Raw genomic sequence first — 13,973 nt, 5'->3', positions numbered from 1 at the left:
TTCGGTCAGCCAGGCATCTCAGCAGCCTGATCATGGGTTCTGGACCCTCCTGTCTCCATCCCCCTGGTGCTAAGATCACAGGCACACACCATCATACCTGCTACACGTGTGCTGAAAACCGAACCAGGGCTCTGTGCACGCTAGATGAGCACCTTACCCACTCCGCCACCCTCCCAGGCCAGTCTCCCTCTGATTTCTTCAGTGATGCTTCAGCTATCTGAGGTTTAGGTTTTAATCTCCAAGCATACGGAAATTACAAGTTATTTCCTCACTATCAATTCTCAACCCTGACTGGAGAGAGAGCTCAGCGGGTAGGAGTGTACATTGCCCTCAAAGAAAAGCCAAAGTTCAGTCTCCAGGAGTTACGTTGGGAGGCTCACAACTGCCTGTAGTCCCAACTCTAGGGGAATCCTGCACCTTCAACAACCATGTATGTGTATCCACACACAGACCCGCACACATATAGCTAATTAAAAATAATAAAATAAATTTCTAACTCAGCTGCTCTGCAATCTGTGTGGTAACAACAGAAGTTAATTGAGATCAGTTTTAACGACCTGACACATCTCAAGCTTGAACTTCCTGTGTGGGCTTGAGAAGGGTTCGTGAGATCATTCTGCCAGCAGAAAATGCTGAGCCTTTGGCTCAATCGTATTGATTGTTTTCCTTCCATTTTCTATGTCCCTGTTGCTTTGTGTGCTTATTGTATCTGACCTTTAATCAGCCTCGTGACACTTCATTTTAAATCTTTCTTGGATGCCATAGAGTGACATCCACATGATATATTCTTTTCATTCCTTTTAATGTCATTTCATCTTAACCATGTATTTGATGGTTCCACCATCTGTAACTCTTGGGAAGATAAATCTAATGGCCTTGATCTCACTGCCTCTCACACTTGCTTCTCATGGCTTTGTGAGGCCAGTGCTGCTTGCACTCTGAGGGAACACTATAGGAGGCAGGAAACCGTGAGGGAAGGAAAGAGAGAGGTGTGGGGGAGGAGGGAAGGAGGGAACTTCCCTTTATGTTGCCTCTTGAGGATCAGGCACCCAGACCTGCTAAAGTTCTCTTCTAAGATTTTAATTCAGACCAAGAACACTAGATCAGCTTCTCCTCAACACTCTTCTGAGTTCAGGTTCCCCATGATCCCACCGCTGTGGGTCTGAGATCAAGTTTTCCCCCAACCTCGCTGCTGGCAGTGTGGCCTTAGGAAAGCTTCCCTCTTCTGCTCACCTGAGTCTAGGTCAGAACCATAGCACACAATCCCCACTGCATGAGGCCTGCCCTTTGCTCCTGTCCTGCTTCTCTTCAAGATCTTGGCTTCTGGTTGCCCCGCTCCCCACCCTCACTCCTAGGACTCCATCCTTACCTCCTTAGATCCCACCTGCTATCAACCCAGAAGCAACTCCGAAGCCGCCAGACTGCTGGAATCTGCCGCAGTGCTTTGTCTGGTCCCAGCATAGCATATTAAAACCCCATCTGTTCTTCTCACTTGTTTTGAACCCATTATTCCTGATTACCAAGGTCTTTCTCTGCAGAAGATTTGTGGATCACGCTGGTGGTTTTTGTGCATTTTCCCCAACTAATGTTTAGATGAAGAAACAGAATCCACCCCCTGCATTCTGCTGGGGTTCAAGCGAGGTCTCTCAGGCCCCTTATTTCGTTCAGCAGGCTGCTGTCGAACACCTACTCTGCTTGGTGCCAGGAGTTCCTGACATCAGATTACTTAGCAACACTTTTTTCTCAGCCCAGGAGGGACCACACATGCTGATGAGCCACTTGAACAGTGAGAGCAGGTCAGAGCTCGGGTTCTCACTGCTATGCCGTGTCCAGATGGCTTCCGCAGCTCTTGCTCCACTTATACGAGGTTTATCCTCACAAAGAAGCTCTGGCACATGTGGGGGGGGGTCCTACCCTAGATCTGACAGTTTGGATAGCAAGTTTCTCTCTGTAGAAGTGGCCTCCATCCTTGCCAGCTGCCTCAGTTTACAGGGCATGGCTAGTGTCCTCACCATGTTCTCTATATTAGAAGCAGAACCTACCCTAGGAGTCACGGCTGTTGTGGGAGCCAGCAATAGCCAGTGTCCCCAGGCAGCTCCCCGAGCTGGTGAGAGATGCTGCCTTTGTTTCCCCAGGCATCAAGTGGAAGCCGGATGAAAACGGAGTCATTGTCTTCGACTGCAGAAACCGTGGCTGGTAAGTGCTCCCAGAGGAGGGGCACAGTGCCCCAGCATTTACCTTCCAGCCTGTGGGCTTGGCTTGGCTTTCTTGCCCCTCTCTCTACACGGAAGCTTAAGGGAGGGACTTCAGTGGCTTAATCCAAGCCAGGAATAGGAAGATTTGCTATCTACACTCCTCATTCCCTCCCCACTGTCTCCAACTCAGACCTTCCTGCAGTACTCGAGGCCATCTCCAGAGCAGCTGCCTCTAGCTATGCTCTTGCCAAGCCCTTTCCCAGGTAGATCAGCTGTGTATCCAATTCCCCTCCTTTCCTGCTGCCAGACCCTCGGGGACCCTGGCTGCCCTCTGTCAAAAGGAGGGGGCTTTCTTCCAATCTCACCACCCCAGTGAGCTCAGTGTCCAGGGGTTACAGCACACACTGGCCTAAACTTGGGGGAACCAAGTTTATTATGGGCCAGATCAAATAAATTCAACTGGAGGCTCCCAGTCAGGAGGCAGTACCAGACTTAATATTAATTATAAATGCTTGGCCAATGGCTCAGGCTTGTTACTTATAGCTCTTACAACTTAGATTAACCCATTTCTATTCATCTACACTCTGCCACATGATGCTAAAGGTACATACAAGCAGCCACCTCTCCCAAGGACATAGTGATTCTGGTGGACGTGAGCGGCAGCATGAAGGGGCTGAGGATGGCCATCGCAAAGCACACTATCACTACCATTCTGGACACCCTGGGGGAAAATGACTTCGTCAATATCATTGCGGTAATGGCGGCTTCCTGTTCGGCAGTTGCTCTCACCTGCTCTGGGAAAATATTCTTTTCCTGAACCAAAAGGGCTGTGTTTCCAGCCACGGGTGCCTCCCACCATAGAGGGACACTGTCCTCCACACTGAAGACTCCTGTACTTGTACCCGCAGTCTGCCTCGGGGTGGCTTTACAAGTCCCTCAAAGCATCTGAAGTAATGTGTGAGTGTGCACGGCCCTCATTGAGGCCAAACGCTCCGTCCATTTCCCAGTGTCTGACACAGACAGAGAACCAGAGGCCCCAGCAGGGCCTCCATTCCTTCTGTGGGCTCCTGGTGGTATCGCTGCTGGCAGCCTCCCCATCCACATGGGGTCAGATGGGATCTTGGGCCCTTGATCTGTTAGGATTCCAGTCTCTCGCTTTCCTTATCCCATAAACCTAGACACGAAGGCAGAAAGGAGGTACACAGGAGAAAGAGGGGGGTGCTTAAAAATCCAACCATTAGGGGACCACTTGAGCTCCATGGAAGCAGAGTTGACAGCCACTCTGGGGTGTTTAGTTAGAGACGCCACTGATCCAAAATTCCTTCTCAGCCTGCATAGTTGCTAACAATTCTAGCTGTTAGTGGGATTTATATAGCGTGTAGACATGCTTGAGACAAAGGTGTCTTGCTTCAGCAGCATCCTGCTGGGGGATCCAGGCCCTGACTTGCTACCCGAGGCTCAGCTAGCCCACGGCAGCACTCATAACCACCACACAGCCCAGGGCTGACTCCCACACCCATCCCAGGGTCTGCAACAACAGAAACAGGTTCCATACTCTACCAGGGAGGGGAAGTGTGATATCCCTCTTAGCCTGCAGCCCCTCCCTCCCATACCCTGCCTTCTTCCTCAGAGAAATTCCCAGAAGCAACCCTGACTCCTGCATTCCCCAGTTCCCCCCACAGCTCTTCCATAATGTAGCTATGTGTCCTCTCTCTTTCCTCTTACATCAGCAGAAGGAAGATTAGGGACCCTAAAAATTTGTATTCTACTTGCCAGGGAGATAAAGAAAAGGGGTGTTCACAGTCCATGTTTCTCCCTAGTCCCATTCCTGTGGGTAACTGAATGACCATCTAATGTATGCAAAGAACAAGAGTACATTTGTAGCTAGCTTGGTGGCCCACATCTATCACCTCAACATTCTAAACATTTAGTCAAAAGATTTAAATCCTAGGCTAGCCTGGGCTACATAATGAAAGCCACTATCAAATAAACAATAACAAAAAGTAGTTTAGAGTTCCCTACCCCGGCTGGGGAGGATCCTATGCAAGGGAAGCTCTGGGATTGGTAGACGGTGGCAGACGGTGGCTTGGCTGGTCTGAGAGCACAAATGAATGCCCCCGGATAACAGGTTCTCAGTACACCCTAGAAAGGGCACCTTACATCAGAACCATGACTTGGGGAGCAGTTTTAGGGTCAAGATCCTCCGCTTGCTCTGTTCAGACACCCCAAGACAGCACTGCCCATTTGCCCAGGTGAGACATTGTTTTCTCTCTATCTTCACTGTGCCTTGCAGTACAATGACTACGTCCACTACATTGAGCCCTGCTTCAAAGGCATCCTCGTCCAGGCAGACCGAGACAACCGAGAGGTGAGCATCTACCACATCCGAAGCTCAAATCTGGGTGGGGATGTGTCTGGGAAGATTCTATATGGTGCTCTGCCTACCACATGGCCTCCGGCAAGAACAAACCAAATCAGTGGTTACCCTGGACTGTCCACCATCTGGCCAGCTTCATCCTTGGCCCCGCCATCTAGAAGGAGATAGAGATTGGTACCAAGCCTTTTGCACTTAGTTTATCTTTGGGCATTTAAGAAACAAGGACTCAAGAGAATGTGGTTGGCTGTGCTGTGGAGCTCGGGTCTTGCCCTGACAACACTTCTAAACACCCTCCGCGTTAGGATTCCTGGGTCCATTTGACCCTCTAAGCCTCATCTCATGTTTACTCTGACAGCATTTCAAGCAGTTGGTGGATGAACTGATGGTCAAAGGTGTGGGTGTTGTGAGCCAGGCCCTAATCGAGGCTTTCCAGATCCTGAATCAGGTACCTCCTGGGGGGAAGCCTGGGCAGGTGGAGGTAGAGGGAGGCCATTGCAACTACAGGTTGTGGCTGTGGTGACAGCCTCTCCCCTGCTCCCTCAGTTTCAAGAGTCCAGACGAGGAAGTCTCTGTAACCAGGCCATTATGCTTATCACCGACGGAGCCGTGGAAGACTATGAGCCTGTGTTTGAAAAATATAACTGGCCAGACCGCAAGGTAACTCCCGCTGCAAGTCAGAGCAGAGGAGGCCTCTCCCAGTGCCAGGAGAGAGTTCTCGAAACCATGGGAGTCTTACATGCAGCACAACCCCACGTTCAGAGTTCTTTCCCTTAGACCTGTTCACCAGGTCTCGTACATTCTAATTGGGTGTCCGAAAGTAAGCAACCTGGGCCGGGAGGAGGGATGCGGAAGGATGCAGGACAAAGGACCAGAGTGGTTTTGAGACATAAGAACTGTTCCATGCTCACCTGGACCCTGGCAGTTCATGTTCTCACCAGGGCCTCTGGGTTTTCTCTGGCCCAAGAGGGTGCAGCCGGAGAACCCAGACGAAAGACCTGCATGTAAGCCCATGATAAATGGCACCGATGCTGCCTGCAGCTCCTGAGTCCCTCTCTTGTGGACAGGTCCGAGTTTTCACTTACCTCATCGGAAGAGAAGTGACATTTGCTGACCGCATGAAGTGGATCGCCTGCAACAACAAAGGTAAGCGCCGGCAAGAGAGCGCCCTGCAGTCCGCACTGAGACAGCGGGATGGCAAGACTTCAGGGCTTACAGACATCCAAACTCAGGGTGTACACAAGAGAACTGTCTCCTCAAATAAAGCCTTGTACAAATATATAACACAGAAGACAGAGCAGGAGGCAAGAGGGGACCCACATTTTTTTCTTTTTTTAATTTTTTATTTAATAGCATTTTTTATTTATTTTGCATACCAACCAGTTTTCTGTTCCCTCCCATTTATCATCTACCCCACTCCCCATCCACTTCTTCTCCATCTCCATTCAGAAGGGGACAGGCCTCCCATGAGCTTGCACAAAGCATGGCGTGTCAGTTTGAGGCAGGACCAAGCTCATTCCCCTATATCAAGGCAGGGCCAGGTAATCCAGCATGGGGAACAGGTTACCAAAAAGCAGTTAAGTCGCAGAGAGAGGCTCTGCTCTCACTGTTGGAAGCTTTACTCAAAGCTACACGATTGTCACACACTTGCAGAGGGCCTAGGTTGGTTCCATGCAGTCTCCCTGACTGTTGGTCTGGTGTCTGTGAGCTCCCATGAGCTTGAGTCAGCTGTCCCTGTGGGTTTCCCCATCATGACTCCCCTAGATGGTGCAAATCTCTCCTCCCTTTCTTCTGCAAGACTCTCAGAGCTCAGCACAGTGCTTGTCTATGGATCTCTGCCTCTGCTTCCATCAGTTACTGGATAGAGTATCTCTGATGGCAATTAGGGAAGTCATCAATCTGTTTACAGTAATGGTCAGTTCAGGCACTTTCTCCACTATTGCTAGGAGCCTTAGTCGGGGTCATCCTTGTGGGTTCCTAGGGATTTCCCTGGCACCAGTTTCTCCCTAACTCTGAAATGACCCCCTATTAAGTCTCATTTGTTATTCTCCCCTCCATCCTGCCTCCCACTTGCTTCCCACATGCAGCCTCCCAACCCAGTTCCCTCTAGTTCTCATTCCTCCATCTCCACCCCCGCCCCCAGTTTACCCAGGAGATCTCCTCTAGTTCCCCTTCCTGGGGAAATCATGCATCCCTCTTTGGGCCCTCCTTGTTATCTAAACTCTCTGGGGCTGTGGACTGTAGGCTGCTTATCCTATACTTCCTTTCCAATATCCACTTATAAGTGAGTATGTTGTACCCAGAGTCAATACCCACAAAGACCATCAAGAGACCTTATTTGATGCAAAAGCGAAGAGTCTTTTTTTAGTATACCGGTGTGCTGGGACCAACCGTTCTACACAAAGGGAAGATGGCAATGACCCCAATCAGCTGGGACAAGCCCCAGGCCTTGTTCCTGAGCTGCTGTAGAGGCTGGCTCAGGCCTGGCCTGGCCTAGTACCGCATGAACCAGGCCTCCTCCGTGCTGTTGGGCATGTTGGAGATTGACTGTCCTCTATTCGTGGCTTTTCTTCAGAAGCTGCTTGTTCAGTTTCAGGAAGCTGAAACTGGGGCCTGAGAGAAGACGGAGCAGCCTGTTACGGCATCCACTTGGCCATTTCAAGTACACACCATTTTGTCTTTCTGGGTCTGGGTTACCTCACTCAGAATGACTTTTCTAGTTCCACACATTTGCCTGCAAATTTCATGAGGTCATCGTGTTTTACAACTGAGTGAAATACTCCATTGTGTAAATGTACCATATTTTCCTTATCCATTCCTTGGTTGAGGGACATCTAGGTTGTTTTCAGGTTCTGGCTATTACGAATAATTCTTCTATGAACATAGTTGAGCAAATGTCTTCTGGTATGATTGTGCATCCTTTGGGTATTTGCCTAAATTTGGTATAGCTGGGTCTTGAGATAAATTGATTCTCAATTTTCTAAGAAACTGCCATACCAGTTTCCAAAGTGATTGTACAAGTTTTCACTCCCTCCAGCAGCGGGGCGGGGGATGTTTCTGTTACTCCACATCTTCTCCACATAAGCTGCCATTAGTGGTTTTGATCTTGGCCATTCTGGAAGGTGTAAGATGGAATCTCAAAGTCATTTTGATTTGCATTTCCCTGATGTCTAAGGATGTTGAACAGTTCTTTAAGTGTATCTCCACCATTTGAGATTCTTCTGTTGAGAATTCTGTTTAGATCTGTGCTCCATTTTTAAATTGGATCATTTGATATTTTGATGTTTAGCTCCTTGAGTTCTGTATATATTTTGGAGATTATTCCTATGTCAGATGTGGGGTTTGTGAAGATCTTATCCCATTCTGTAGGCTGCCATTTTGTCTTACTGACAGTGTCTTTTGCTTACAGAAGCTTCTCAGTTTCGGGAAGTCCCACTTATTAATTGTTGACCTCAGTGTCTGTGCTCCTGGTGTAAAACTCAGGAAGTGATCTTCTGTGCCAATGTTTTCAAGGCTTTCCCCACTTTCTCTTCTGTCAGGTTCAGTGTAACTGGATTTATACTGAGGTCTTTGATCCGCTTGGACTTGAGCTTTGTGCAGGGCGATAGAGATAGATCTGTGTTCTTCTACATGTCGACATCCAGTTATGCCGGCCCCATTTGTTGATACTTTCTTTATTCCATAGTATAATTATGGCTTCTTTGTCAAAAATCAGGTATTCATAGGTGTGTGCATTTATATTGGGAGACCCACATTTTAAATGTCAGCTCTCTTATGCCCCACCTTCATTCCTGTTGTGGCAAATTAAGGCATTGGTTCCGTTCAAAGACAAAAATAGGGGGTCATCTTTTTTCTCTTGTGTGTGTGCACACATTGAGGAAATGCATGCATGTGTATGGAGGCCAGAGGACCTCAGGAGGAGCTGTTCCTTGAGAGGGGCCTTCTATCTTGGGTTTTTGAAACAGGTTTTCTCTTATCAGCTGAGCTAGTCAGGCTGACTGGAGATCCTCAAGAATCCACCGATCTCTGCCTCCCCAGCGCTGGCATTACAAGGGCAGGCCACCGCACACACCTTTTTACATGGGTTCTGGGATGAGGCTTATGTCTTTATGCTTGGCAAGTGTTTTACTGACTGAGCTATTTGCAGCCCCATTTTTTTTCATTTTTTTCCTTATTTATTTGTTGATTGATTTTTCTAAGGGAGGTTAAATTTTTTTAATTTGACATTTATTTATTTATTTATAGCACACATGTGCGTGTGTGTGTGTGTGTGTGTGTGTGCTCCCACTGTGCATGTACCCAAGCACATGCCGTGATAGGGGTCAGAGGACAACCTGTGGAACTCAGTTCTCTCTTTTGACCATGCAGGTTACAGGAACTGAACCTACTAGGTTGTCAGACTTCTTGGCAAATGCCACTATTTATTAGTTTTATGAGACAGGCTGTCACTGGGCATCCTAGCCTGACCTCAAGTCATAATGATCCTCCTGCCTCAGTCTCCCAAGTGCTGTGATTATATGTACCACAACTAGCAGGTGTGGTATTTTCTCTAGAACAATGTTTTGTGTACCAATGGCTCTCCATTATCTGGGATCAGAACCCAAAACCTGGCCTTGCAATGCAATTGTGTTTATTCAACAGAAATTTACTGAGTCTGTACTTGGTATCTGGTGCTGTTTGAAGGCTGTGGATCAAGAGTGATGGGGCAAGGGGGCTCAGTCTTGATCTTCGTGTAGCTAGCACATGGACTTCAGTGAATGTGATGGGAATGTGTCATGCTCGCACCAAGGCATAGGCCAGGCAGGGTGCAGGGAACGATGGGGAAAAATACTTTCCCAGTCTGGAGATTATGAGGAAAGGTCTTGCACGTAGAGGAAATGGCATTCTCTAGGAGTCTGAGGCAAGAGGCTTGGAAGGAAGGAAGCTGTCTCACTTTGCTGGCATATGGAATGAATAGCTTGGGGGAGGTGATGGGCGACGAAACCCAAAGTTACTAAACCATTTACAGCCCTTTCCAATAGCTCTGTGCCTAATGTGAAGAGAATAAAGCAGTCTGCTCCATAGCCTGAGCCTGCACCAGAGCCTTAGGGAGAATAAAGGTGAGGGAAACTGAGAGCTGAGGACACACGGGGACAGGAGGCACCATCTGTGGGAGACTTGGTGGCACCACTGCTGCAGCTTTGGCCCCTAGCTGTTGTCTGGGGAAGTGTTAGCAGTGAGAAGATCCCCCAAGATCTCCCAAGCAGGAGCTGGGCAGGCCTTTGTCTTATACTGGGGGACAACGCATGGCCTCCAAAAAGTAGAGTGACCTAGCTAGGGCTACCCAGCAGCTGGGGGGGGTGCATGGGCCCTATGCAGAGACCAAGGGGAGCCTGTCCTTTGCATCCTGTGATCACACAGCCCTGCCCCCTTCAGGCTACTACACACAGATCTCCACACTGGCCGATGCCCAGGAGAACGTGATGGAGTACCTGCATGTGCTCAGCCGTCCCATGGTCATCAACCACGATCATGACGTCATCTGGACAGAGGCGTATATGGACAGCAGGGTGAGCATGACGATGCCTCCGGGTGGGCGGGGGGGCAGAGTTCAGGGAAGGAGCAAGAGGTGACTTCTTGGTCGGGAGAGGCCAGGATCCTCAGGAGGACTCACGAAGGGTGATAAAAACCACCCATGCCCTCCTTTCCCTAGCAGACCTCATCCCACCACCAGCTTTGTGCCCAACCGTCCTAAATGTTCACACCACAGTTCACCATCCTGCAGCTTCATCCTGGCACTCCCTGGTTCATTGTCCGGAAGAAGCAATGCCTTACACGGAGGGGAAAATATCAAAGATATGAGGCCATGGAGGCTGTTTGGGTGAGGAGACCTTCCTGCCTCTTCCCCAGATCACATCCTGTACGGAGCCCCTGCCTTGGCGACAATATACAGACTAGGATTACTGACAACAGCGGTTTAGATAAGACAAAGGTGGAGATGACTCTTAGACATTTTGGTAGGCATCGCAGAGCTGATGAGGCTTCTGGACACAGGGACCCAGGCTCCTTCCTGCAGCCATTTTTACTCCCCAGGCTGAGCCTCCTCCTTCTCCTGGTCCTAGAGGCCAGTGGTGCAGGGTCGTGCTTAGCCATCTAAAGCGGACTGCTCAGGGGCCTCCTGGCTCAGGCACTTCCTTACCTCTTACTGACCAGAACTCAGAGGCAGAGGTGGCTGGGACAGCACGCTGTCAGCTTTTCTTCTTACCTTCTCTGTGTCTAAGGATAGGGGCATGCTTATTGTAGCGTGTAGCAGAAGATGAAAACCACCTTGCCAACCTGGGGACAAAACCCTCAGGAGTCCATTCACAAGTCCCTGCATAGTAAGAGGAGCACCTGACCAGCTCGAGTGGGCTCTTCCCTGAGGCACTGCCCAGGAGATGCCATCGGTCCCACACTGTTGGCCACAGGGAAGAGCCTTGTCCATCTAAGTAGGTGACCCTCTATTGTCCAGGTGGTCAATGGTCACAGGCTGTGTGCTCCAGGGTGGAGAAGAGGGAGAGGGGCAAAAGGAAGGCAAGAAAAGAGGCTGAGATCTGCTTCAGCATTGTCTTGACTTCCCTACATTGCGTGCTTACTCTTGTCTCTTCCTATTTTGTTCCTCTTCCATCCATCCATGCCCTCCAGCCCACGTGCTCCCTGTGCCTCTCGCACATGAGAGTATTAAGGACATGCTGAGGACCTGGCAGAACGAAGTCTGGGGACTTGAAACACAGCAAAGGGAACTGAGTTGTGAACAGTGGTGGCCAAGCCACACCTAGGTAGTAGTCGGGCCTGAGTCTAGCAGAGACCCGGCAAAGAGAGGACAGCGGTGGAGACAAAGCCTCTTCACTAAGCTGCTGTGCAAAGGATTTTTGCACACCGGGGCTCACTAATCCTCTGGTCTCTGCCCCAACAGCTCTTCACCTCAGAGGCACAAAGCCTGGTACTCCTGACCACGGTGGCCATGCCAGTCTTCAGCAAAAAGAACGAGACGGTAAGTGACTGCTCCCCACGCCTCTGCACGTAGCTTAGATCCCAGACCTCTGGGTTCTCTAGCCAGCTGCAAGGATTGGGATCAGATTCCCGAGCTCAGTCCTGGGGGAGCCGTGCAAGAACCTCCTGGTCAACTGTGGAGCTGAGAGTCTGTGCTTTCCCAAAGCTCCCAGCCTCAGACAGGGGAAGGGAGGTGGGGGTGACTGCCACCTGCTCTGTTCTTAAAACAGTAGGCTATGGGATCTTCTGCTAGCCTTCCAGATGAACCACACTTAACTAGCCAAAGTGGGTAGATTCTGCTTGTACATGAAGGCCTCTAGTGAGGGAATTTCCAGAGCTCTCTATAGTCTGTTTGGTCAGAAAATACTTCCTTATGCTTGTACTAGAGAGAGGCGACATAAGCTATGGTCCTTATAGTCCGTCCTCCGCTGTGAATATTAATATTTCACTTAGCTTTGTATTTCATTTAAATGTCACTACTTAAATATTAATGCAGGGCATTAATCTTCCTAACAGCTGAGCTTGCCCCGGGGCCTCCTCTGACAGTCTACACTTTTATCTGAGAAACTCAGCCTCCAATGCAACTGCAAAGGAAGATCAGTAAAGCCCAGTTTTTCTCACTCTTGCATTTTTCCTTCTAGCGATCCCATGGCATTCTCCTGGGTGTAGTGGGCTCTGACGTGACCCTAAGAGAGCTCATGAAGCTGGCACCCCGATACAAGGTGAGCCTGAGGGGGATCCTGGAAGGGTAAGCCAGAACTTCCCATTGTTGTGACAAGATAGCTGAGAAAATCAGCTTAAATTCACTTGAGCTCACATTTCTGTGGCTGCAGTCCATGGTGGCTTGATCAGAAACCAGTAGGGGACACATGACACTGGCTACATATGATTGTGTTTAAAACCCACTGTGTTGGAAGAGGACCACTTGTTGGTTCCTGGCCACCCGGCCAACTTAGATCCAAAATAATCACATAGAAACTGTATTAATTAAACTACTGCTTAGCCCATTAGCTCTAGCTTCTTATTGGCTAACTCTTACATATTAATTTAACCCATTTCTATTAATCTGTATATCGCCACGTGGCTGTGGCTTACTGGGTAAAATTCCCAGCGTCTGTCTCCAGTGGCTCCATGGCTCCTCTCTAACTCCACCTTCCTCCTCCCATGTTATAAGCCAAGCCAGTTTCTTTATCCATTAACCAATAAAAGCAACACATAGACAGAAGGCCCTCCCACACCACCACTGCTAGGATCTTCTGTCTTCAGTCATTCCCTTCCCCAACCCCTCCCCCACCTAGCCATCCAATGCATCTAATGCCCTCAACCCTTGGCTTTGGCAGCTTGGGGTACATGGATATGCCTTTTTGAATACTAACAACGGCTACATCCTCTTTCATCCTGACCTCCGACCTTTGGTAGGTACAGATCTTTGCCTTGAGATTCTAACAATATAAGATTTAGGGACAGTTCATAAAATTGGCTAAATATTCATTGGCCAGTCCAAGAGAAAAATGAACGTCATTGTACCTGTTTTCAAACTACTTATTATCTAACAGGATGTACACAGTAAAAAAATACATGAAATCACACCATAGAGCAGAAATGCAGGCTGGGGTTGTGAGGATGGAGCCCTGAAGGACAGTCCACTTTCCGTTACTGGAATGAACATCTGAGATCACCACCTTACAAAGAAAGAACCACGTCAGTCCATGGCTGGTTGAACCTCTTGTTTTAATGCTTTGTGGGGTGCATGCAGCATAGCATGATGGAACCATGAGACAGAGTAAACCCGTTGACCCCAGGCGACAAAATGAGAGAGACTCCAGTCCCATAACCCTCTTGAAGGACATTAAAGCCCTGACTGGGCTTCATCTCCAAACTCTCCACCATTTTCCAACTGTGCCATGCTGGAATCCAGCCTTCTACATAGAGACCTTGGGGAGCTGTTTAAGAGACAAACCATGAGGGAGAGATGGCTCAGCAGTTAAGAGCACCTGGGTTCAGTTCCCAGAACCCTTTTCAGCCAGCTCATAACCCCCTTTAGCTCCAGTCCCAGGGGATCCCATACCTCTGGCCTTCATGGCCGCATTTATATTTACATACCCACACGCAAATATACATGCATACACTTAATTAGGAAAAATAATAAATCTTTTTTTAAAAGCCTAATCACTGCAGACGTCTATCACAGATAAACTGTCCCAGTGAGTCCATCCCTCCTACAACCCACAGATGGACCATCAGAACCCCAGAGGACCGGGAAGGGATTGTAAGCAATGAATTCACAATTAAAAATAGCAAGGCCCTCTCAAAAGGGCAGTGAACGGCCCCCTGAGCTTACCTTTTGATGCTTCCCAGAGCCCCTGTACCCTTGGAACTTTGTCCAGGAGCTG

General features: G+C 49.0%; 1 protein-coding gene across 3 annotated transcripts in view; it reads left to right on the top strand.

Annotated features, from left to right (window-relative positions):
* Positions 1-13,973, top strand: part of Cacna2d4 (calcium voltage-gated channel auxiliary subunit alpha2delta 4) — a 100,455-nt gene that overhangs the window by 21,305 nt on the left and 65,177 nt on the right. For 2 of the 3 annotated variants that reach the window (XM_075982982.1, XM_075982983.1), the window contains exons 7-16: positions 2,136-2,196; positions 2,799-2,949; positions 4,489-4,563; positions 4,928-5,017; positions 5,116-5,229; positions 5,637-5,715; positions 9,985-10,118; positions 11,504-11,581; positions 12,222-12,302; positions 12,921-12,995. In XM_075982982.1, coding sequence (XP_075839097.1) covers positions 2,136-2,196; positions 2,799-2,949; positions 4,489-4,563; positions 4,928-5,017; positions 5,116-5,229; positions 5,637-5,715; positions 9,985-10,118; positions 11,504-11,581; positions 12,222-12,302; positions 12,921-12,995 — 938 coding nt within the window. The remainder of the gene's footprint in view (positions 1-2,135; positions 2,197-2,798; positions 2,950-4,488; positions 4,564-4,927; positions 5,018-5,115; positions 5,230-5,636; positions 5,716-9,984; positions 10,119-11,503; positions 11,582-12,221; positions 12,303-12,920; positions 12,996-13,973) is intronic. The other variant, XM_075982984.1, reaches the window with a different exon arrangement.

This window comes from Microtus pennsylvanicus, chromosome 8 (assembly GCF_037038515.1).
Source record: "Microtus pennsylvanicus isolate mMicPen1 chromosome 8, mMicPen1.hap1, whole genome shotgun sequence".
Lineage (NCBI taxonomy): Eukaryota > Metazoa > Chordata > Mammalia > Rodentia > Cricetidae > Microtus > Microtus pennsylvanicus.
Note: the sequence above shows the minus strand (reverse complement) of the source record. Positions and strands in the feature narration are given on the sequence as shown.